The sequence below is a fragment of the Gobius niger genome (assembly GCF_951799975.1).
Source record: "Gobius niger genome assembly, chromosome: 12".
Classification (NCBI taxonomy): domain Eukaryota; kingdom Metazoa; phylum Chordata; class Actinopteri; order Gobiiformes; family Gobiidae; genus Gobius; species Gobius niger.
In genome coordinates, this window is record NC_136863.1 from 29,808,322 (window position 1) to 29,832,456 (window position 24,135).

The 24,135-nt window shown below is 45.3% G+C and overlaps 1 protein-coding gene and 1 long non-coding RNA gene across 3 annotated transcripts; one reads left to right on the forward strand and one right to left on the reverse strand.

The window, feature by feature from the left end:
- The first annotated feature begins 257 nt into the window (after positions 1–257).
- LOC306971134 lies at positions 258–4,022 on the forward strand. Its single transcript, XR_013793444.1, has 2 exons — positions 258–519; positions 614–4,022. It is a non-coding gene; the product is annotated as an uncharacterized lncRNA (long non-coding RNA).
- A 1,217-nt stretch (positions 4,023–5,239) lies between these two features.
- Positions 5,240–23,697, reverse strand: LOC306971132 (zinc finger homeobox protein 3-like). 2 transcript variants are annotated; one of them, XM_079567289.1, is made up of 12 exons: positions 23,650–23,697; positions 22,580–22,673; positions 18,813–20,424; positions 18,207–18,745; positions 17,630–17,843; positions 16,956–17,063; positions 16,359–16,480; positions 16,136–16,246; positions 14,546–14,684; positions 9,397–13,946; positions 8,327–8,986; positions 5,240–7,769 (listed from the first exon to the last, which is right to left on the reverse strand). In XM_079567289.1, the coding sequence occupies exons 3-12, from the start codon at positions 20,386–20,388 to the stop codon at positions 7,656–7,658; spliced, it is 8,133 nt and encodes a 2,710-aa protein (XP_079423415.1). In that variant the 5' UTR covers positions 20,389–20,424; positions 22,580–22,673; positions 23,650–23,697; the 3' UTR covers positions 5,240–7,655. The 2 variants fall into 2 exon arrangements, with proteins under 2 accessions (XP_079423415.1, XP_079423416.1); XM_079567290.1 differs by lacking the exon at positions 23,650–23,697 and having other exon boundaries at positions 16,956–17,060; positions 22,580–23,009.
- Between the last annotated feature and the right edge of the window lie 438 nt (positions 23,698–24,135).

Genomic DNA, 24,135 nt, shown 5'->3' on the forward strand with positions numbered 1-24,135 from the left:
CTGGTGAAAGTTAATTAAATCAACATAAGCATTCAAACTCTGACTTCTTTCTCCTTTTGTCTCGGTGGAATAAGTTACTGCTTTGGTAATTAACTTGCACAGCTGGCACAACTAGCTCCCCTTCAGGTGCAGTTAAGCATCCAACTCGTGCATGAAAATTAAGGATTAGATATAATAAAAAACATACACAGTGTAAATGATTTATAATATGTATGAATAAAATGAAGAGATGAGAGCGAAAATCCGTAAACGGGGGAAGGGCAATGAAGAGATGAGCTACAAATAGGAACGATGGCGGTGGCAGGTTGGCACGGTGCCATCCAGTCAGGAATTGAGCGGGGGCAGGCATGGGCATGGGCGAAAGGGGCGCTGAGAATAAGAATGGAAGAGGAAGAGAAGCGCACCGTCATACTGCTGCCCCGATGCCACCTTCACTGGCACAGCGGAACCGGCAGAGGGAAAACATAGAGGAAGTGGATAGCACAGCAGCCAAGTCCGAGAGGTGCCAACAGACAGAGGGTGAGTCAACTGTCGGAGTACAAACTATGATACAAGAGCTTTAACGGCAAATCATGGCGCTACGGTTTGGGATCTTTCTTTCGCCCTTTGCCAGTTGGCGTGTGCCATCCAGCGGGCATCGTGCCAGCTTGGTCGTCGCGAAGCGGAGACGGCGAGTATGCGGAGACCTGTCGAACACAAGAACTTCAGCCTAAGGGATTTGAACGTGGAAACCTCTGCCCTCAGGATTTGTTGCTAATCACGGATCGTGTTGTTTGGACAAAGCCAAGATAAGGTGCCCATGCAGCAACTGGCACAGCCGCGATGGCGTCGTCGCGATGGCAGCAAAAGCACAGCGAAACAGATGGCGCTCTGCCAAGCCACCTAATTACATGTGCTAACAAAAAAGCTCCATACGGTGAGCAGAAGATTTCACATGTCGTAAATGTTTTGTACATGGCAACCCCTGAAGGAAACATTTGGAAACGATGATGGCACCATGCCAAGCACCAACAAGGATGTTTGCTAGCGCCAAGCGAGCTAAACCAAAGTGGAGTTTCTGTGGACGAGAAATACAGAATAACCAAATAATGGACAAACATGTTCATGTGCTTTTTCTATTACAAAGAACATGATGTTGATGCCAGTCTTATTTAATGCCAAAAACAGTAAACAGGAAGCTGGAGTGTTTTTGACCAAGGAACTGTGTGATAAATTGCCATCCCATTGTTGAAAAAAAGAGAAAAGAAATCATATAGCAGATAAATGTAGGGCAGTGAAACAGGAAACACCTTGAGCCTAATGAAGAACTGTAAGAGAGGGTGAAGAATGAGCATCTCTTTTTCCGAACGTGCACACCTGGGATGTTCTTAAAGGGATAGCTCCTCAGCTTGCTCTTTTAAAGGGAGGGATGTGCTGGCATCATCTCCAGGATATGTCAGCTTGTGTTCTGCCTTTGCCAGTCAGGGAGGGTGCCGCAGTCATCAGGGCGGGCGACTGTCTGGGCATCAACTGCGTCTAATTAACAGCCCCAGACTCATTCTAACAGCCGATCATAATTAGTGATTTAATCGCTCGTCAGCGCTTTCTCTCCCCCCCTTTAAATTGCACCTCCTCTTTGGACACGTGCGGATAAGCTAAAGGAACGCCGGAGTGCCCCCTCCCCTCGTCCTCATCCTTCTTCAGACTCCGGAGGGATCTTAATTAAGCCCAGGCTTCATTATGCAAATGGAGTACAATAAACGACGGCAGAGGCGGAGCTCCGGCCAGACGCACGCCAAGCCAAAGACACTGGAGAATGGGGGGGAAAAAAGCAGAAGGCTACCGGATCTCCTCTGTGATGTTTTTGCACTACAGTAATTGTATACTTTTGTCCAATGTATGTCGTTGGTTTACACTGGTGCTCCAACAACTAATCATGTGTTCACTATCTCTGCTACCACGGGAGGAAACTGGATGTGCCGGATTTCTCCTCACAAAGAAAACTCATAAGGGACCAGTGACAATGAGCCCCTTAATATCAGCAGTTGGCCGTTGTCGTGGATACGTGGGGAGATGGTTGAGATAGGATAAGAGAACGAAGGCAGACGGAAACACTGACAGTGGCAGCAGCATGGCAGCTAATGTCATCTCAGTTTAATCATCGCATGGGATCATGGGGTTCATGAAAATTCATTTGCATATCATTAAACGGAGAGAGGTTATTTTGTGCAGGCAGCCAAAATGGGATTGGACGAAGACGGGGGGGAAAAAAACGGCAAATGGAGGAGCTCGTTATTAAACAGCAATGTTTTATAGTCTGCCAGCCGATTCATTTAATTTAGGCATAATTAAAATGTGTCAGGCCCAATCAATCATTCCAACAGGGATACTATCAATGTTTCAAACTGAAAAAACACTAATCTTTAGATATTGGGGCAGACATTGTCCAATAACAGTGCAAGTGCTGAAGTCTTGTGCGAGCTTGACCTGTCCACTCTTTATCTGGAGGAGATTGATCAAAACATCCATTGTGGCTCATGTGCATTGTGTCGGATACACTGCATTTTGGCAGGTGGTGCGTTTGCCAGTGAGGGCCCACACGGTGTCTTTTTGACCTTAGTAGTAAGTGTTTTGCGGTGTGTGTATGCGTGTGCATTCAAACACGCATGGCACATTTGCATAAGTGATGTAATTAGTCCGCCCTTTCACATGCAGATCAATTTGAAAACATGGCAATCACACTAACACACACGTACAGGCGTACACACAAACACACGTCAGCCACACGCTTACCGCCGTGACCACCCCCGTATCATGGAGAGTCTGTTGTCTGTGAGCAGAGAGTGTAAAGATTAACATAATCCAGCTAATAAGTGTGAGTAATATTCACACAGCGACGCGTGGCATAGACACTGTCCTGCTGATGCGCATTTGTATCTCATTATAGATGTAAAGTACTCGAGGGGGGCTGATGGAGGGGTGCCATGGTTCAGGAGGGAGGATGAGGGGCTCCCAAAGAGTGGGTTTCCAAAATAGACACCAAAAATATAAAAACACCCTACTTTCATGCAATTATCGCGTGAACCTGTGGAACCCAGAGATTGTGATATTTACTTGCTGCGCCTTATCACAAGTCGTACCCCAGGATCATAACACGGGAAGGCATTCTAATGTTCGCCAGTGCTCATTTACAGTAGATAATGGCAGCAGCTACGGAGAGCGTTCCTTTTCCTGTAGAATGTAGGAATTATAAATTGAGTGTATTTGGGCTTGCAGGCTTGCTCTGCTACATGATTGATTAGGACGGTGTGACGACCATTAAAAAGTCATTTAAAAGATGGATAGGGACCACATTTCCAAATAAAAACCACTTTATACCTGATGAAGTGCTGAACAAACTCTCCTTAGAAGACATTTACTGATTACTCCCTGTGTGACTGAGTGGAATGTGGGGAGCACCTACATGCATCCACTGGTGCCCACATAAATTGCATATGGTCGTAAATGCATAGTATTTTTTTAATAAAGAAACTAATTATGTTCTTAAATTTGAACAAAAAAAGATGTGATGTGAAATGTAGTCGTAAAACCTGTCTCGGTACACAAGCAAACAGAGGTGCGCGCAAATCCTGATTGAAATGTATCAGATAGCGTGGCGTTAGGTGCTTCAGAAGCCTTATCCGCAGAAGCAGGGCTGTATCTAAACGTGCAAATGTATTTCTGCTCTGTGTCTTTAATGCGGGGCTCCTCCACAGCGGCGTGCTCGCAGATTCATGCATAAACATGAGCTGGCCTTTCGGCTCTCTCCTCACATAACCAATCTAAATCTAAATGAGCCCCCACTACAGATAGACCAGCAGGCAATGACATTACACCCCCCCCCTGCTCCGCCTGGGCCCAACCCCCTCCTCCAGCCCGCTCCCCCCCAGCGACACATATTCACCAGCAGGCAATCATTTCACGCCATCCCTCAAACCCCACCTTATACCCCCGCGCGCCACTCGTACCCCCTTTTTTGCCGCAACCCCACCAGCTGCACAGCATTCATTTGATTAAGAGGGGGAGGACAGGGAGAAGGAGAAAAGCTGGGGGATCACTTTATCAGGATGACTTTCTAAGATGGCTATCATTAGCTACAAAACCATCTCAAGTTGTTTATTTGCCTTTGCTTTTGTGCACTTTGCTCAATGTACATCTGTGTTTAGCTTTAATTCATTTCTACCAAAGTGAGACTAACCTTTGCGGTTGTTGTTAATAAGTTGCTGGCAGTGAGCTTGTGGAAAGCAGAGGCTGCACTTTTGACATCCTCTCAAATTAGTTTCTTTTAAGTATTTTGCCCTGTTGCAAGTTACATTTTTTTTTTGCAATACAATAATAAACTGATTCCTCGAGCACAGAGCCTGTGATGTCTGAAATATACATTGTATATGAAAATGTGTGTGTCCTAAAGGTGCTGTGGTGTGCATTTTTGTCCCCTTAGTCCCAGAGTCGTAAAACACATTATCATCATCAGCAGCAGCAGGAGCAGCGTAATTCATCCAAGGTCGTTAATATTCATCATATCATTTAGTCACAAAGGAAACTCATCTGGCTGAATGTCACAGATGTAATTAATGAAGTGACCCCAGAGGTCATGGTTCCATTCACCAAACGCCTTCCACGCACCTCGGCGCTACACTTATCGGAGGCGCACACGCACCCACACGACGCATACATATTACTCCATGCATACCATAACGTTCACAAAATGGCTTCTTCGGGGCAAAAGAGATGAGACCGGAGCGTGCACCAAAGCAGACTTTATTAAGCTCAGTGGAGTTTGGGGAAGGTAACACACAGCATAGGGAAGAACTGGGCAAGGGACAGTATAGAGACACACTAAACCACTGGAGCAAGACGTTAGGACAGGTGCACATCACGGGTATCTTTTTGGTCATCACTATGGCAACAACATATCCAGAAAAAAAAAAGGAAAGAAAAAAAGAATAGTTTTTAGCTACAGCAAGGTTAACAGAGCCCCTTCACCATAGAGGACCCCCAATATGTACATCTTACAGTCACTAAGTTCAAGAGAATATTAGAGAAATTAAAACTCAAAGAAGTCAGCATACAAAACTGTCTTTGCGGTATTTGGAATGCACATTTCTGCACAGAAGAAAGCTCATTGGTATTGACGTAAACATTGGTTAGTTAGAAAAAAGAAAAAGGAAAAGCTTGACAAAGTGAAGTCAGTCCACATGCTTTGGGAAGTCGGTTGCGATGTCCCGTCGCGTTTAGCTAGGTGGACGAATAGACTAGACATCGCACAACACTCAAAGACTGACACTGTACCAAGTGGCGGTGCTGGGGGCTGAACTCCTTACAAAAAAAAAAAAAAAAAAAAAGCTATTCAGTATCTCTTCAAGCACTGAGAAGGTAATGCCCCTGTAAGCGGGTAACTCTGAAATCTGGAAGCCTCTACGTTTTGGTGAAAAAATAAAATGTATTATGAAAGCCATTTTTTGTAATCATTGTGAACTAGATACTGGCAAACAAACTTGTTGGAATTGAGCCCCACATATCCATTTCCCAATAGTATTACAGGAGCAAGTTTTTATCAACAGCATCACAGGTATCATTACAGTTTGTAGTCATTAAAGCCTAGTGGTAAAGCGATCAGAGCATGCATCTATCTACAGTATCATTAGAAACTACAGTACAATAGCAGCAAACTGGACATCCTTAAGGGCTGAAGTTCAACACTATGGTAAAAAAACAACAACCCAAAACAAAACAAAATAAAGTTTCTCAAGAGAAGTAAAACTCTTTAACCGCTATACAGACTGCCATGGCTCTAGGTTGGGATTTTGGTTACAGTCACCAGTGTGCTTATGAGAGGCAGAAAACAGTAGCTTAGATATAGGGACTCCTTTTCCTTTTTTTTTTAAAACAGCAATACATCATCAAGTAAACAGTAGCGCTTATTCTTGTAGGTCATTCGGTTAAAGTATTATCTTGTCTTTGGATTTTTGTCTTAAAGCATTACTTATTGTTTAGCTATTATTGTTATATTATTATTACAGTCAGAATAAGTTGCAAATGAACACAGTAATAAAGGTAAAGAGTAAACGAAAGGGAGAAGAAGGCAGGTTAGGGAGGAACAATAAATTAGGTTTACAAAAATAACATCAGTAACATCCAAAGTTTGTTTTTGTTTTGTTTGTTTTTTCCCCTCGGTTTTTGCGCGGTAGCTCCCAGACTGTAAGCAGGAAAGGGAGCCAAGTCTCCAATTAAGTCTTGAGTCAGCCATACAAAAGCTAAATACTGTACATTTTACCCCTCACGTCATTAAACACTTTAGTTTTAATATGTAACAATCTATTACTCAGTGTGAAAAGCTCAGATCTTTGAAAACGCATGTAGTTTTTTGGGAAATATTGTTAATACTTTTGAGGAAAACCACGCACCTTTTGCTTTTGAAAAGGTCTTCTGGTGTTCGAATCACATCGGAAGTTTAGCGACTTTGAGCTGTCAACCTGAGCATAGAAAGCTTTACATTAATCACATAACATTGGTAAGCCATTGGTATACTCAATAAGAGTGGAAAGGCAGCTACGTCACCTCTCCCAAACATATCAAAGCTGTCTTTTTCATAACCATGACACTATTATACCGAAGCAAGACAGTTTATCTCGATCCATAAGATTTTATATTAAGAAACTATTACTAAACACACACAATGTAAATTTGAGTTTGGTTAAAGTTTCCATATACAGTATTAATGGTTGAGTGCTATAAAAATAGTTTGCCCCACTGAAGACAAACTGGCCTTTTGCTTTCTGTGCTATTTGGGTCGTTATCCACTAAAGGAACATAGATGGTGTACAACAGAAGTCTCATCAGTGGCTTGTGGAAGGGTGAAGCGGGCAGTTAGCGCCGAGGTATCAGTCTTTTTCCACGGGCGCACACCTGCCAGCAGCAGTTCCCATCCTTTCGCCTTACAGACGTCAGCTCTGCGGTTCATTATTGAAAAAAGAAGCACGTTCAAACTAAACCCACAGACATGTAAAATTTTGGTTATGAGCTTTGGAATCTGAGTCAGTCTTTACAAAAGCTCTATGCAAATACCGCCATCTAAGATATTATTTGTTTTTGTTTTTTGTTTTTTTTTCACGTCTTTTTTCTTCCTTTGACTTTTTTCAAGTTTATCTTTTGGAGTACTCTATTTACACTAAAATCTCTTTGACAATTTCTTGTGTAGACTGGTGCTACATGCTACACAACTAGTCATCTAGCACTGTCTGGTGGAGGGCCCAATGTGAGTCTGGCATGCAGACTGAGAGGTAGACTGCAGGTCTAGCTGGGCAGTGAGGTCACATACTGGAGAATGCTCTTTGGCCTCTGTGGCATCTGGTTATTTTTCATCAAGATGGTGTTTGGTTGTAGTAGAAGCTATTTTCAACACGAAAGGACAGACCAGCAATGGGTTTAAGTACAATGGATATGTGTAAAGTAATGGTAGCGAAGACTTGGTTTTGGGCTCTCTCCAATCACATGGAAGAGTTACTCTTTGGGCCGCTATGGCTCTGGATCTTTGGGGTGTTCAGGTTGGCAGCAAGGTGGACAGTTTATGGTAGCAGGTGAACATCAAGTGCAGGAAGTTTTTAAAAGAGACCACTGGAGAAAGAAGGGGCAATTCAGGCTCGATCTCGCTCCCCGGCCCCAGCGCTGAGCTCTGCCTCCCGCTCCACAGAGTCAGAGCTCATGCTACGGGCTCTCTTATCCTTAGCCCGGGCATTCTGGAACCACACCTGCAACGTAAAGTGGACAGATTCAGACCTTTAGGTAAGTAGAAGGGTTGTTACTGTGCTATTGCGAAATGGGAAAAAGGCCATTATCACCCAGGTGAACAGCAACAAACATTTATGCCTAAATTAAGTATAACAGAATATTCTATAAACCAGATCTGCATGAGTACTATAATAACAATATTATTGCAATATTTCATTTAAAAACAGAATATTTAATTAAACTTAAATAAAAAACAGGATTTTTTGTTTTCTCAGAAAACGAAACTCAGTTACCATGTATTTTTGTTTTAGGCTCAGCAAAAGGTCTAAATCTCAGTCAGATAGAGGATCTCAGTGATTTTACAATATATTGCAGCTTCTTGCAATATGGATATTGTATTGTGTCACTTAATATTGCAATATTACAATAATTTGACAATATATATTGCCATACTAGATATAATAGATAATATTCTGTCAATTAAAACTAAATTCAAAGCCCATTTTAATATTCTAAGCATTATCATGAGATCTGTAACAAATTCCGGCAGATTTTACTCTGCGTTCATGATCTTTACCTGTACGACGCGGTGAGGCAGTCCTAGCTCCTGGCCTAGCGCCTCACACTCCTGTCGGCTGGGTGTCCGGTGGGTCCTGTAGACGTTTCGAAGCTGGAGAATCTGGAAGTGGCTCATCTGTGTCCTTTGGCGTTGCTGCTGCTGAGGGTGTTGGTAGTTCTGCTGCAGGTTTGGTGTCTCACCCCAATCTGAACTGGGTGCCCCAGATCCCTCTGGACTAGAAGATGCCAAGTCGGCCATTGTGGAGCTCTCCTCACCTGGGAATTCATCCTCTTCTTCCTCATAGTCATCATCCTCGTCTGGGTTGTTGAGATCAGTTGTAATGGACAGAGATGACACAGGGGGTCTAGCAATGAGCTCTTTGACTGGGTAAGCAGGGCTTGTAAGGGGGCAGGAGATTGATGGGCCAGGTCTCTCCATGACAGAGGATGTAGCTATCTGCCCAGTGGATCCATTACTTATTGACAGGTTAAAGCCTGCTCTTTCAGCCTCAGCCCAGTGCCGAGAACGCATATGGGCATCTAAGGCGCTCTTTACTTTGAAGAGGGCTCGACAAAATGGGCAACGCAGGTGATTCAAACCCAGGCTGAAGGTGGATCCTGGGCCCATTGACCGGAACTGTCCTTTTCTCTCTCTGGCTCTGGTGTTCTGGAACCATACCTGCGTAGAGACAATGATCATTTAATAGGTAAGAAATCAACACATTATTTATCGGCTATTTAGCTGGATCTAATCTAACTAACCAAACTCCCAAAAAGTATGTTTATTTAACAATTTATATAAAGTAATAATATTATAATCCCAGTGTTAAATGTATAACAATACAGCATTATCTTAGACTTTAACAATATTGTTTAAGTAGTCTCACAAAAAGCACACTTTTCTGTGTTTATCTCTTGAAGCGTGACAATAATAATTACTTTTAAGAATTGTCAAGGGATCAGGAAACAAACATTCCAAAAATCTAATTTAACTTTTGTTGCCTAGTGCGTTGTCTGGAGAATCATGGCATATATTATTTTGGCCCGCATGGCATATTTAAGGCATATTTAAATTATGAAGCAGCTCACCTGTACCACACGCCTGGTTAGACCCACATCTCGAGCAATGCTTTCCAGGACTCCTCTGGTGGGGTTGGAGTCCATGCTGTAGCGCTGGTACAACACCTCTAGTTGTTCTGGGGTGATGGTCGTTCTCTGGCGTTTATCTCGTCGATGTTCTTCTTCCACTTCTTTACCACCCCTTTGCGACTCAAAGTTGGTTTCAGCCATAAACGTTGAATTCTGCTTCATGGATGCCAGCGTGTTCTGTGAAAGATTTGTGAGGCTGTTCCCAGAATGGTCAGACATGGTGTTTTTCATTTGTAAGTTGTTCAAATGTGAAATCATTGGGTGTGTTGCGTTTGGGTGCAACTGGGACATAGCACCTGTGAGCATTTGGTTGGCCATTAAGGTGTGGTTCGGATGGAGCATCATGTAAGGCATTGTTCGGTCTGTAAAGCCAGAGTGGAGGAGCTGAACTTGGGACTGAGCTGCCAGGAGGTGCCGAGTCTGGTGCTCTTGCCACAGCTGGAATGATGGCAAAGACACTGGGCAGAAAGTACATTGAAACTGAGCTTGGGGTAGAGACTGGGAAGAGTTACTCTGCTTTGTTTCAGCAGACAAGCTAGAAGTAGCCTCAAGATTCCCAGTGTCCCTTGCCTCCTCAGATGCTTTGCTAACAGCAGATCTTTCAACATCTGGGGGATTTGTACTCTCTTTGTTTGTGTCAGGCACAGACGCTTGCTTTTGGGGTGAAGGCTGTAATTTGTCTTGGGTTCCTTCGTTTTTTTCAGTGTGTGTGCCATCAATGTTTTTTACAGCCTCATTTACATTCTTTGTTGTCTTGATATCATGAGGGAAATTTCCATTATCTTCTTGCATCTTTTTAACTGGTTCACTTTTAGTTGTTTCCATAGCATTAGGAGAAGACTCCGGAGCTGGTGAGTCTGGGTTGGTATAGTATTCATAAGTCAAATCCATGGAGTTTTCATTCTGGCCGTCCCCTTGTCCCTCCACACATCGGTTCTCCTCTTCATCATTGTTCATATTGAAGCTGTTACTCTGACTGTGAATGCTGTCAAAATGACTTTTGCTCTCCCCTCCTAATGCATCCTCATTCCCTCTGTCTTGGCTCTTGCGGGCTCTCTGTCTAGCATTTTGGAACCATACAACAATGACTCTGTTAGGCAAGGACAGCAGAGCTGACAGCCTTTCATATTCTTCCTCTCTGGGGTAAGGAGTGGCCTCAAACACACCCTGTAGGGTCTCAAGCTGTTTCTCTGTGAAGCGGGTTCGGGAAGAGCGCCTGCCTCTATGGAGTTCTCTTTGGAGCTCTACTGGTTGCGGTTGAGATGAGGCAGAAGTGAGGGCTGGGGACATGGACAATGGAGATATAGTTAAAGACTGACTCTGTGTGTCCTCCTCTTTGCTTTCCTCTAAAGCGATAGTTGGGGGGTTATTAAAATTGTAAGGGGAGTCTTTGTCTCTCTGACGCTCTTTAAATAGGGTGTTGCGGAACCAGTGTTTGATGACTTTGTGAGGCAGCCCAGACGTGGCAGACATTTTGTTGATCTCTTCATCACTGGGGAGGCTGTTAATATCAAAGTGTTTTCTCAGAATTATTAGCTGCTCCTCTGAGATCCGTGTTCGGGTTCGTTTACCCTGCTGTTCAAGTATAGATGGGCTCATCTGGGGTTGCTGCGCTGCTGGGACAGGGCTAGGCTGGGATGGCTGACCTATTAGGGAAGGGTTTAGCTGTGGAGGCTGTGCGAGTAAAGCTGGGCTCAGCGGGGACTGCTGAGCTAACAATGCAGGGCTGGGCTGCTGCCCTAAAAGTGCTGGGTTAAGCTGGGACTGGTAGACTTTTGCAAGATCTGGGTTCACATTTGTATCAAGCCAGGGTTGTGACTGCAGGGCGACAGACTGCATGACGATTGGAGAAAGAAGTGGTAATTCCATAGGGAAAGGAATAGGGGGCATAGGAAGCTTAGATAAAGGCAGAGGAGGCATTGGGATCTGAGGCAGGGACAGCATGGGAATATTAGGCAATGAAAGTGGAAGGGTTGTAGCTTGGGTTGAGCTTTGGGATGTTACAGAAGTGCTTGAAGATGGTGCTTCTTCTTTTTGTGATAGGGCTGGTTCTTTTGGAGATAATGGAGGAGAAGCAGTTGCTGTTGGTTTCGCATCAGAAGGTGAAGTGCTTGTTTGGTTTGTAGGTTCAGACATTGTGGGTGACTGTGTTTGGGTACAAGGTATTGTTTGCGCTCCGTCTGTTATAGTTTCAGACTCTTCATTTGTAGATTGAGCTGTACTTGGAGTGGTTGCTGTTGGAATCTCCGCAGATTTAGGGTGTGTGATGGGATACATCTGGTCATATTGTAATCTATATTCTTTCGAAAATTTCTCTAGGGCAGAGGATGGGAATAGCATTCTGTGAATGTATTCTTGGTGGCTTTTTAATACAAGTGCATCAGAGAAGAACTTGCCGCAGTCTTTACACTTTTTCCCATTACCACAGCATGTCTTTTCTTCTTTTTTATCCTCAGATTTGTTCCTATTCATCTCCAAAGGAATACTTTCTGACTCTACCTTGCCAAAGTCATCATTACTGCTAGCCTCTATCTGCCCATCTTGTTCATCACTGACATTAAAATGCTCCTCTTTTATGCACATTTCTAATTGTTCTGAACACATTTGTTTGTCTTGAATGAACTGTTTCTGTTGCTGGTGCCTGTGTCTACTTTGTATGTATTGCAGCGCCAGCTCATAGCCATAACTCTGCAGCAGTGCTTTAACAGGCTCACCGTTTACAGCAGCATAGGGGACTCTGGGAGGAGGGCACTGCTGTCCAACGAGATTAATAGGAGATACGTTTACTTCCTGCTTTTGGTTTTCATTTTTCACTGTAGAAATAGGCCCTTCCCCTTTATCTACCTCAGAAAGTGTAGATTCCTTTTTAGTCTTGTCAAAGGTGGGTTCACCACAGCTTTCCTCAATGTTAGCCTCACACTTAGCACTTTGTTGGCTTACAGTCGCATCAGAGTTTTCTTTTGGTGTTTGTTTTTCTGTTGTTTGGAGAAATGACTCATTCTCTGTCTTATAACTTTCTTTCATTGCGTGGCTTAAAAAGTCAAACTGGTTAAGATCAGGGATTTTGCCAGCAAGTTCAGGGTTAAGCTTCATGTCTCCGGCCAAGTAAAAGGGCAGAAGAAGCTGTTGCTGTAGAGAGAGCAAGTTATCTGCGGCCACAGGAAAGTGATGCTTAAAGAGATTATCTGCTCCCATAGGAAGATGATGCATCACTTGGGACTGCAGAAGCGCTGTTTGCTGCTGTAAGTGAGCGTGGGCCTGAGCTTGGGCTATCTGTTGTTGCTGTAAAAGCATTAGCTGGTTCCTTGATGCTAGCAGCTCCGCCACTCTCTTTTTAGCCTGCTGGCGGTCAGAATGTACAAGGGTTGACTGGACCTCAGTTGCTAAACCATTGCCTTGTAATGAAGAGGTTGAAGAGCCTGCCGCATCTTGTCTCTTGGTTAAAGCTGAACTCTTAGATGGTTCTTCCCTAGCCTGAGCAACAGTAGTGGAGGTGGGAGCACTTGCAGAGGTGTTTTGGGCTGCGCGGGCTCTCGTTTGGTGAAGTACAGAGCGGAGATGGATATCTAGTGTGGAACTCTGGCTGTAGCCCACTCCACACAGTTTGCAGCGGTAGGGTCTAGGATCCGGTCCACGAGGGGCCTCAGTAGTTGTAGTGCCTGCGCCAGACTCTTGGAGGGCTCGCCTGGCTCGGTGTAGATGGGACACAGAGTTAAAGTGCACCAATAAAATGGTTTTCTGAGTGAAGGACTCTGAACATATTGTGCATTTGTAGGGCCTGGATGGATCTAAGTAGCGGTCTAAAGGGGGGTTTGAACACTTTCTGATAAGAGAATTAGTGCTGGTCTCTGTTAAAGTGGGTTCAGCTATTTGCTCCTCATGTTTCTCTGTATCAGCTAAACCCTCTTCATCAACTTCACTGCCTATGTCTTTTAACTGCTCTTTTTTCTCCATGTCTAAAGCGTCCTCTTCTTCCATCTCCTCCTCTTCACCCTCCCCTGCTTCTTGTCCAATTTGAGGTGACAGGCTGAAATCCTGTTGGACCGCGCTCTTGTTCTGCTCCATGTAGTGCGCAGTGTGGGGTAGTAAATGTGTGCTTTGCCCCTGTGAGCTGTCCAGCTGTTGCCCGGAGTGTGTGTTCTGCATATGTCGCTGCAGGGCCTCCTGACTGCGACATTGTCTGGAACACAGGGGGCACTCTGTCGCCGCCCTCATGGCATGGTACTGCCAATGCAGCTGCAGCTTCTCCTGGGTAGGAAACGCTAGGCTGCACCTGCTGCAGCGAAAACGGTAACCATGGCGATCGGTGAGAGGAGGGGGTTCGCTGGATGGAGACGTGGGCGGAGAGGAGGGGGGGATCTGAGTTGGGGACTGAGGAGCCACTTTGCCGTTGGAAGGGTGAGCCGTGTTGTCTTCTAGGGGTGGGGTGAGCAGAGCTGTGACATCTTTGGGTGCGGCAACTTCGCTTTCTGGGGTTTCCGTAGAGATGCCTGCAAATACAAACATTGTATTTTGAGTGATCTACGTCCTTTGACAAACTTATGAAAAACAAAGACAAATTAATTATTGATTGCAGTTTTTGTAAAAGGTAAAACTAGGGTTGCCCTTAAAAAACAAAGTAATATTACAAATAACTTTTTCATTACGTTGGCCTCTGTTTATTGGCTATGATTTATTACTGTGCATTTGTTTATTTGAATGTCGAAATTTTGGTGTGCATAAAATTGTCCTTGTCAGATCCAATTTATTGATGTAGTTGTAGTTTTTTTAATCTGTTTTTTTGTTTTTCTTGTTGTATTCTGATGGTTGATTACACTCATTAAGGATTGGTCAATATTGATGTGTGTGTTCATAGAAATAGAATAGAGTACTTCTGCTGTATTCGTTGCACTTTGAAATAATTGCATTTATGCAACATCAATGTGCTTGTAACAATGGCTCTTTGCGCATTCAGATTCCAACATTTGTTTTGTTCCTCGAGCAAAAATATTTCCGTACTTCCATAGAGGTTTACATAACAACTCTTTTACGGCAGGTTCTACAAATAAAATGAGATGTTATTCCCATGAAAACGCTGCATTATACCAACCGTTTTTCTGTGCATCCGCAGCAGAAACGGCATCCATAGTCTTTGCATTACTCATCTTCCCATTTGTCATTTTCTGCTCCTCTGTAGTAGAAGCTTCCGCCTTTGAGTGAAGCTGTGGTTGTTCCAATGGTGGAGATACCTAGACAAAAAAAAGCATTAGTTATTCTCCATTTTCTTAATTCAACTGCCTGAATAAAACATGTTCACTTGTACAGCAAACATGCGGGGCTTATAAACATTGAGATCCTGTTTCCTTTTCTAATAAAAGATTCAAGTGTGAATTTGTAATGTACATCATCGTGCACCTGCCACTACAGCGTGTTATGAAGCACACAAAAAAATGCATCACTTCAGTAATAAGTGTATATAGCGGTGATATGTGGATCTACCCTCCAACTCCTGCGACACCCTCCAACATGCCCCAAGGGTTTAATAAAACTTTACTGAGCTGAATAATGAATTTATTTAAAATCATTCCTCTTCTCATAGAAAACCTCCATCTTGGTAGCTTCAAGCGCTCAGAGCAAATGCTATATCTCCGCGAACAACTAGCTGGCCCAAGGAAAGGGCCAGCTAAAGATGAGATTTACATGACAAGAGTTTTTTTTTTTTCCTCCAACAGATTCATAAGAAGGAATGAAAACGCGCACACGCTCATCCACGGGCACGCTGCAGAGAAAACTGAAGGTCAGGCTTAATCTAGAGAGCGTAATTGGAAAGCAAGGTACATAATGGCCATCATCACCTCAGTCTGAATTAATGAACCTCAATTACTATCAGAGAGAGTGAGGGGAGGCAGGACCATGGGGGTGGGTGATGGTGGGCGAGGGGGTGTCCAATATGAAAAAAAGAGCCAGGGGAGGGAGGGAGGAGGACATAAGGGGCAACGAATTAGAAAAAAAACCCTGCACTGGAGAGACAGGGGAATGAGTATGGGAGGGGTAAGGGGATAAGAAAACCGGGAGGGCAAGCTAGGAGTAAGACTGGACAGGGAGGGGTTTCGGGACGGCAGGGTTGCAGAATTGGGATGATAGAAGGAGCTGGAGGGAGGGGGGGACGCAGGGGGCAGCGCAGGGGAGGAAAAGGGTGAAAAGCAGTCAGTGAAGTGGAGGCGAAGAGCGCGAGAGACAAAGGCCACTTAGCATACGGGCCAGCGAGATGGAGGACGCTGATGTGGATAGATGACCAGTCTTTGTTAGTTGGAGAGACATAGTAAAAAGCATTGAGGGGGGGGCTTTTTAGCTTGACTGCACTTCTGGTAATAGAGGGCTACTTAAACATGCATTATAGAAAGACTGGCTTTTTCCCTCACTCGCTCAGTCAAACCCTCTCTCTTCCACTCTAAAAGGCACACACAGACGCGACGCGCGCACACACACCAACACCGAATGGACGGCTGCATCAAAGATGATAGCGGGGAGCTACTTAAACATGCATTAAAAAAAGCGATGCCTTTCTCTCTGGTGCCTTCTTAATGGAATTGTCTCCCTACATTTCACTTGGCCCCATCCCCCCATTGCTTTGGCTTCTCATTTTCTTTTTTGCATCCAGACAAACGCGCATGCAGCAAAAACGCTCAGGTTGACTTACGGTGCTGATGAGCTTGTCAACACAGTCCTGGGCCACACTGTGCACGTGAGTGAGGTGTTGTCGAAGGTTTGTGTAAGGGACTTTGAGCTGGCACAAGGGGCACTGGACAGTCTGAAGGAAGAGCACACAGTGTGAGCCATACGCTGTAAACGACTGCCTTGTAATAACACGGCAATGACAAAAGAGTAAAATACTTCGTACAAGGACAGAACAGAAAACATACCTGCTGGTTTTCATTTTGCTGGTGTATTTTGGGTCGTTTGCTTGAGATGGTGTCATCTGTTTCTGTGCATTCAGAGTGTGAGCGCTTCAACTCTCCCTTTTCTCTTTCCTTCCTCCCATTTTCTGTTGAAGGAACAGAATAAGAAAAAATCAAGCTTGTTGTTGAAGTGTTATGTCCACTGGAAAGCTCAATTGCAGAAAATTGTGAAAAAATATTTGTCAACATCTCTGCCTTTTTGTGAAAAACATTGACATTGATAGTTCAGATTAATCAATTTAAATTGAAGTCGCTAATTGAATAATTTCAAGCACCAAAGTGCACAGAGTAGACAGGCAGTATACAATAATAAAATATTCTGCCTGTCTTTCTAGCTCTATTGTTTAGACCGCTACATAGAATATTAATCATATTTTGTCTCCCCTCCTGGACATTATTATAAACACTTTGAATAAACATGGAACAATAGCTGATCTAATTGTAATTTCTGTATTCGTCCGACAAATCACAGTCATAAGTGTTTCCAAAATTGTGTGATATACATGAGTACCGATAGCATTCATTCATATATTTAATATTCATTTGTTTCCATATGCCTACCCTTCTCTGGAGAAAACTGCTTTGACCCCATGTTGCTTGAGTCTTTGGTTTGGTCCTGGAGACCAACTTGAAGCTCGCCGGAAGTTTCCATGTCATCGCTGAGCTCTGCTGGGGTTGAAAAAGGACAAATGATGATGTTATGCACGAGTACCGGTTGTCAACATACATCCCTTTCTAACACACTACTTCAGCGCAGTCTCAGACCACACTCACTGGCCTCTATTGATCAACTATTGATTCTCTATTAACTTCTCTTAAGAGGTGGGCTAGTGGTAATATGACCGTGGAACCCATCAGGGCGTCCTAATAAGTCCTAAACAACACGAAATTACGAGACATCATTTAGACTGCTGGACCGCGGGTTTACAGCTCTGTTAAATATATTCAAAATAAATCTGAACTGATAATAGACGTCTTTTCCTTCCCCTTGCATGTCGGAGGGGGATTTGCATTGGCCCATTGATTAGCAGGTGCTAGTTAGCTGTTGTCAGGGGCGATTGGGGATATAACAAGGATGTATATCGACTAATCAATTTGCCTGATCAATATTTGAGCAGCAGCCATTACTCATGTTCTCACTCTTTTCATCTTAATCCCCGGCCCGCGCTCTCGACGTCGCCCGGCGCTCGCCAGAGGGAATCACATCAAGCGGCGCGTTTTTTTGAGCGGCTCACCTGTGACAGCCTCGGTGTTTTTCCTGATGGTGAAAATGGCTGCCAGCTCCTCGCCCCCCATAGGCTGCAGCTGGATTAGCCCTTCCCTCTGCTGATGGGTCGGGGTCTGACTGTGTTTGAGCACTTGGAATTTAGATGAGCAGGAGTGGTTGCATAGGAGACAATGGAACAGCCATGAGCCTCCGTCAACCTCGCCGTCGTACTGCTGCAAAAACTGGAAAGAGAAAAGGGGAGAGAAAGAGCAGGTGTTAATGCGAGGGGGAAATTATTTTTAGTCTTGTATTAAATATTTTAGATTTCTGCTCCGGCTGCCTGCTATATCTTGAGCAGTTTGCGTCTGTAACTGTCAGTAGATGGTTTGATTTCTTACTGTTGCAAAATACAATTCCCAAGTTGAATACATTTGAATTTGTAATTTACTATGACATGCATTTGCGCGGTAGGTTTACCCAATATCTACATTAAGTTTTATTACAATATCAACAATTGCATGATCAAATATTGACATCCTGAAGCAGCACAATATACTGTATGTGATATATGTGCTTATGATTTGCTTTGATGTCTGCATACATACTCTGTAGACACGGATGCCCGCCTCGTGTTGCGCACTGAGGGAGTGCCCGCGGAGCTTCTCCACGCTGCTGCTGACACAGTCGCACAGGTTGCATCTCAGCTGGACAGGGTTTCCTTTAGCAATGAGGGCGGCACCCTCCTGACCCCTATCTCCGCCTTCCTGTATATGCGCTGCCAGCTGGTACCTAGTGCGGTGTCGGTCTGTCTGGCAGTGCAGGGAGAAGTTGGCCCTCAGCGGGGTGGTGTAGCCACACAGCCTGCAGTGGCACCCCCCAGCGACCAGGGAACACCACTCAGACTGGGGCAGGGAGCGAGGGGTGTTGAGGTGCTGCTCCACACACTCCAGGCTGTCGGAGGAGAAGCTGGAGCATATCAGACACTGGAAAACACAGAGCGAGAGTGCTCCTGAGGGGGACAGGGAGGGGGCCGGAGGGGGCGAGGGGGAGGGCGATGGGGAGGGAGTCAGGGTCGACCCCAGTGTCATGGGCTGCTCTGAAACCTGCTGACTGCTGAGGCGCATGGTAAGGGACAGCTCAGCACCTGCGGAACAGAAACAGTGTTAGCTGCTGTGTGTTTGTGAGGCAAGAGTGATGTGTCAGACTCTGACCTGTGCTCTGCAGATGTTTGAGCGGCGTTGCCATGCCTCGGCACTGGGACAGGTAGTAGCCTCTCTGGAGCCGCAGCATGTTGTGTGTGTGCTTCTCGCTGGTGGTGTGAATGCGCAGGTTGCGGGCAATGCTGGTCTCATAATCGCAGACGTCACAACGCCAGCGCTTACCGTGCGAGTGTGAGTGCACCGCGGAGGTGATCTTAGCAGGCTGGGTTGCCGGAGTGTGGATAGCCAGTGGAAGCTTATAAGCCTGCTCATCCACTGTGAGTCCCCCAGATGTACTGCTGTTGTTGACTTGCAAGTGACCGTTGGAGTGGCCCCCACTCTGGACGTTGTTCAGGTGCTTGTCCGACTGCATGTGAATGCTGAGGTTGCCTTTGGAGGACGTTGCGTAATCACACACTTCACAGCGGTAGGGCTTGTAGCCACAGGCGTAGGTCTCACCACGGGCCAGGCGAGGATGGGGCTTCCCTGAAGTGCAGTACGTGCACACCCCTCTAACTGCCCCCCCACAGATACACTTGCCACCCGAAGCTCCACACACGCACTGCCCTCCAGTCTCTGGGTGTTTCTCCTTCATGTGGACTTGCAACGTATGCTGGGATTTATAGTGCCAGTTACACTTGGGGCATTTGAGCGTCTTGCATGAGTTGCGTGAGTGCATTATGGTCATGTGACTTGTAAGTGAATTTGGAGAGAGATCCTGGTTGAGGTTTTTAGATGCAGCTTCTTTCGGCTCGTCTTTCTCTCTCTCATCATCCACCTCGGTCTCTGGTACACTGTCATTTGGTTCTGGAGCTTTGGCACCATTTCCATTGGTAATGGAAGAGTGAAGAACCCCTGCCGGCCCTTCGTCCTCAGCAGTGGGTGAACTGGCAGGCCCCGTACCTGCCAGTTCCGGAGACGCCGCAGACGACTGCTGGGAGTTAAAGCTCTGAGGAAACCCAGAAATCCAGCCCTGATCTCCCTCAATGTCTTTTACCTCTGTGTCAGGGTGCGGAGCAGACGGGGAGGACGGACATGTCAAGTGCTTTGGAGAGGCGCAGGGCGAAGGGGCGGGCTTTGGAGAGGAGGAAGGGGTGGGGACTGTTTTGCTGTGGAGTGTGCCACTGGCCTGTGCAGTGCTGGAAGAAGAGCAGTGCTGGCTCTGTTGAGGTAATAAAGAACATTTGGATTTGTTTTGGCTTTGGTTTGAGATGGCCTCCTCCTCCTCTTGGCCTCCGCTGCCTGTAAGTGACGCCTCCTCCACACCTAAGTGCACCTCCCCGTCTTCCCTCCTCTGCCCTGACGTACATCCCTCCCCCTGGTTTTCCTTCACCTCACTCTGCTGCTGCTGCTGCTGCGTAGAGGGACAGCCTGCTTCAGTCTGCCCATCTCCTCGGACCCCCTCTGCCCCCTGTCTCGGGAGGGTCAGGGGCTCTTTGGCAGGGGCCATGGCTGAGGTATGAGTGGGTGACCCCTGCTCAGGAATGGCCGCCCGGGACCGGAGAGGCACAGATAACCCCTGGGAACTGGGGTCAGCCTCTCGCTCCTCTCCTCCCCCTCCATCCCCTCCTCCTTCACCGCTGTCCATACCGGAGGCTACTGCTGCCCACCATCGCGACCCCACCTGTTTGTTCAGAGACACACACAAGAGGAAGAGCACAGCCATGATTAAAACCAAAGATGGAAGGCTTGAGTCATGTAAATAATATTGCATAACACACAGGCCATTGATTAGCGTCCCTGGATAGCATCTGCTCAATACAGACTTCACAGTGCGCAATACATAGGCTGGTTACTCAGGGGTTAGCGTTAGCCCTTAATGGGAAAATCAATAGCCAGAGCGCTAAACTAGGTAGAGGAATGCGGGTGAGAGCAACGCAGGAGGTCTATAATATTCCTCAGGGGATAGGATTAAATAAAGAACTGAACGCTTTTGAGCTAAAGGGCTTTCGCTAAATTGCCGCACTTAGATAAAAGCGGATAAAAGAACACATTCTTAAGCCAGCGCATCAGCCTTTACATCTTCAGAAGTGTGTTATTAGGTGTTATAAGCGTATGGGATCTCTAACATTGCTATTACAGAGCATTAATAACCCAGTGGAAGGTATCAAATATTGAACAAAATGTAAATGGATACAAAAGAGTAGCTTGGGTCGTTATGGCCTTAATGTAATTATGTAGATACCGAACATTAACGCTCGCTATCACGTGATGCATTGCAGCACACGTAAGGTGTAATTGCATTTCGTCTTCACAGCCCCAGATCTGACGTGGTGTCCACCCCCTAATGGATTGCACACAGTAAACACACATTTGTCTTTGGCGAGAGAATAACTGATGATCTTTTTTTCTCCCCCCCCCCCCCACCCGAGAAGGGCGAAACACAATTGTAAGTATGAAAGGAAACATGCAATACGCTGTTGGAAAAAAACAAAACAACAATTATAGTTATAATGTGGAATTCAAATTGGTGAAAGGCATTGTAAAGGAGAGAGTAATTGGACTTGATAACAAAAATGTTCCCTCCTCCATGGACTGAGAGATGGGTGCTAGACACGCTGCAAGATGTGTGCTTCATATTGTGGGCCTACCCCGAAATCTCATTACCGACCTTTTTTAATCAAGCAGAGACCTTAATGTACCCTTTCACCTTCTCCTCCAACCTGCCCCCTCCTCCTCCTCCCCCTCCTCCTCCACCAAGGGCCCCACTCTAACACTCCCCCAGCAGCCTTCCTTCCATCTACCCCCTTTTCCCCCTGCCCTGACTACACTTTAAAGATATATGGCTCATATCGGCACTCTGATAGTCCTTTAATGTACTGTGCTCATGTCACAGGCCACGGACCCTTGGCCACTGCAGCTGTCCACTGTCCTGCCCCGCGAGTGCCTCGTCTGCCAGCAGCCGAGCACGCTCTCTAATCTGATAAAGATTTTCATTTACACTGCAATCAATAACCCCGGTCTATCGGCAATGTAACTATTTATACAAGCATTCCTGGCTCCCTATCGATCACCGGTGCGGGGAAACCATCAGTTAACATGTGTGTGTATACATCTAGGTGCGCGTTAATGCTTGTACATCCTGTCGTGCCTATCTATAGAGGCTTGGCTCCACGGCAGTGTTTTTAGAAGCCTACACTAAACAGTAAGTTTGGGAGAGCGTGTGTTAACAAAAGTAGGCTCCCAAATCCAAACAAAAGTATCCCCTGGGTGATGTCTGTCTACCTATATCTGGGGAGTGAGGGTGCAAAGCGTGAAAGGGATGTGTGGAAGAGAAAGAGGAGGAGGAGGCACAAACACACGGAGTTGTGCGACTATAGTTGTGCTTGCGTTTAGTTTATATAGGGACCAAAAGAGCAATGGATATTGTTTTTGTTGTTTTTCTTCATAAAGGCTGCTGTCAGAGGAGCTTGCATGCAATCTGCACCGATCCCAGGTAATAGCCTAACTACCATTGTGCAACTATAGGGGCTATCGCAGGCATAAGTGCGGACACAGAACAAGGAAGAGACTCGGTACTTCACTTCCAGCCACTGTGTTGTCAAGCCGCTGGCCAACACGACTACTCCAGCCTTTGTTTACAACGGACCGCTCCGTATTGGTCCGGTAAAGCTAAACGAAGCTTCGATATCCCGTAACAGGTGACGATATGCATAAACGGATCAGCAAAAAGCGTCTTTTAATGAGAATTAAAGCGCTACGCTGAGCGAACAGCCTCTCCCGAGCCGTCGCCGGACGGTTCGCTTGTATACGGTGAATAAACAAATGCGAGTACTTACATTTGTGCAGCGGCTCCGGTACGACGCTCCTCACGCTTAAGTAATCCACAAAACAATCGTATAGAGATCCCACTCATTCCTTACGGATGATCCTCTTGCGTTTTTGCGAAGCAGGAGAGGGGAAAACGGGGAGAGGGAGAGAGCAGCAGGGTCCGAGTTGTTACCAAACAACAGTGTAATTAAAGCTACATATAGGCTGTAGTAAACAGAAGATGGGGGACGGAGGGGTTTGTGCGAGCTTCAGAGGTAGAATGAGTTCTGATCACTGTGGGGGGAAAAACACTTGGCTCTTTATTCCTGCTAATTAGTTTCCTTCAAAAAATGGCTGAGATTACGCTCAGTGCGCATGTGCGTAATTGCGCAGACACCGCTAATTAGCCCGTTTGGATCAATAGGATTCCGCGAGAGCGAGAGGAGAGAGAGAGAGAGAGAAAGAGGGAGGGGAGAGGCTCTTCGGGACGGAGAGAGAAAATAAAACATTTAAGATATTTTAAGTGTTGGAAATGACCGCTGATACGTTAATTGTTAATTGCATATCCAGTAGCGCAGCTGTTGGACTCCAGATGCCTATGTTTTTTGTTATTATTATCATTTTAATAAAACAGTAGAATACGTTTCAAACAACCTACAATTTGATGATAGCTCAAAGTGTTAAAGTGAACATTTGTTCTTCAAAAGTAAGACAAAGGACGCCCAAAAATGAAGATATGTCATTCAACACTCGACGCTGTAAAAGTGATTTAGCAAAGCACGAGCATCGAAAGGGCCCCGAAACAATGTGCGGTGTATTTATTTTACATTTGTGGGAGAAAGCACATGTAAAAAGCAGTTTACATTTCAAAACGATAGGGATTTAATAGATTATTTTATGTGGTAAAGGGTTTATTCGCTTGAATCCTGTTCTTTTTGGATAAGTAGTGGCTGTGCAGTTGCGCATCGTGTCAAACACGCAAATATTAAACAAGTAGTATAAGTGTTTCCAAGTACAAGTAATAGAAGTAAAATTAAACATAATATTGCCTCATTAGATATATCATTCCCACACGAAGGCTTTATCCAAAATACGCCACCTTTGGTAATGTCCAGTGGTCCAATCTGTGCGTCACGTTCTGAGACATACTTTTAGTGTTTTACTTGATCTCTGTAAAAATGGGTAAAAATAGCCTTGGTGTCCACTGCAATGTCCTGCCAGAAGGCTCAGTTTGGCTTTTTTCTGCCGTGGCCGTCCCATCCTCGCCACACGGCCCGCCTATTGTTATGATAATACTATTGTGATTTTCACGGTGGATGGCAATCTGTCCATCGTCTATATCTAGCAGACTGCAACTGCTTTTGAGAAAACATTTAGTTTACATTTTTTACACATTTTGGCCCATTTTAGATTAGTATTTTATTTTATTTTCACAAAATGCTTTCGTCAGATTTACGTAACAGTGGAACAGCAGCATTCTTTGCGTAGTCTGTTGCGCATTAATATTCTGCTACAGTCGTTACTAGCCTACTCAACGCTTTAGCTTTATACAAAATATTCATATCGCAATTTGAATAATGTTGAT

Excerpts from the sequence above, each read along its gene's own strand:
- LOC306971132 (XM_079567289.1), bottom strand. The coding sequence starts at position 20,388 with ATGGACAGCGGTGAAGGAGGAGGGGATGGAGGGGGAGGAGAGGAGCGA. Across the intron at positions 8,987-9,396 it reads TAACCAGGCGTGTGGTACAG|GTATGGTTCCAGAACACCAG; the intron begins GTGAGCTGCTTC and ends GTCTCTACGCAG. Across the intron at positions 7,770-8,326 it reads TGCCTCACCGCGTCGTACAG|GTGTGGTTCCAGAATGCCCG; the intron begins GTAAAGATCATG and ends TTTACGTTGCAG.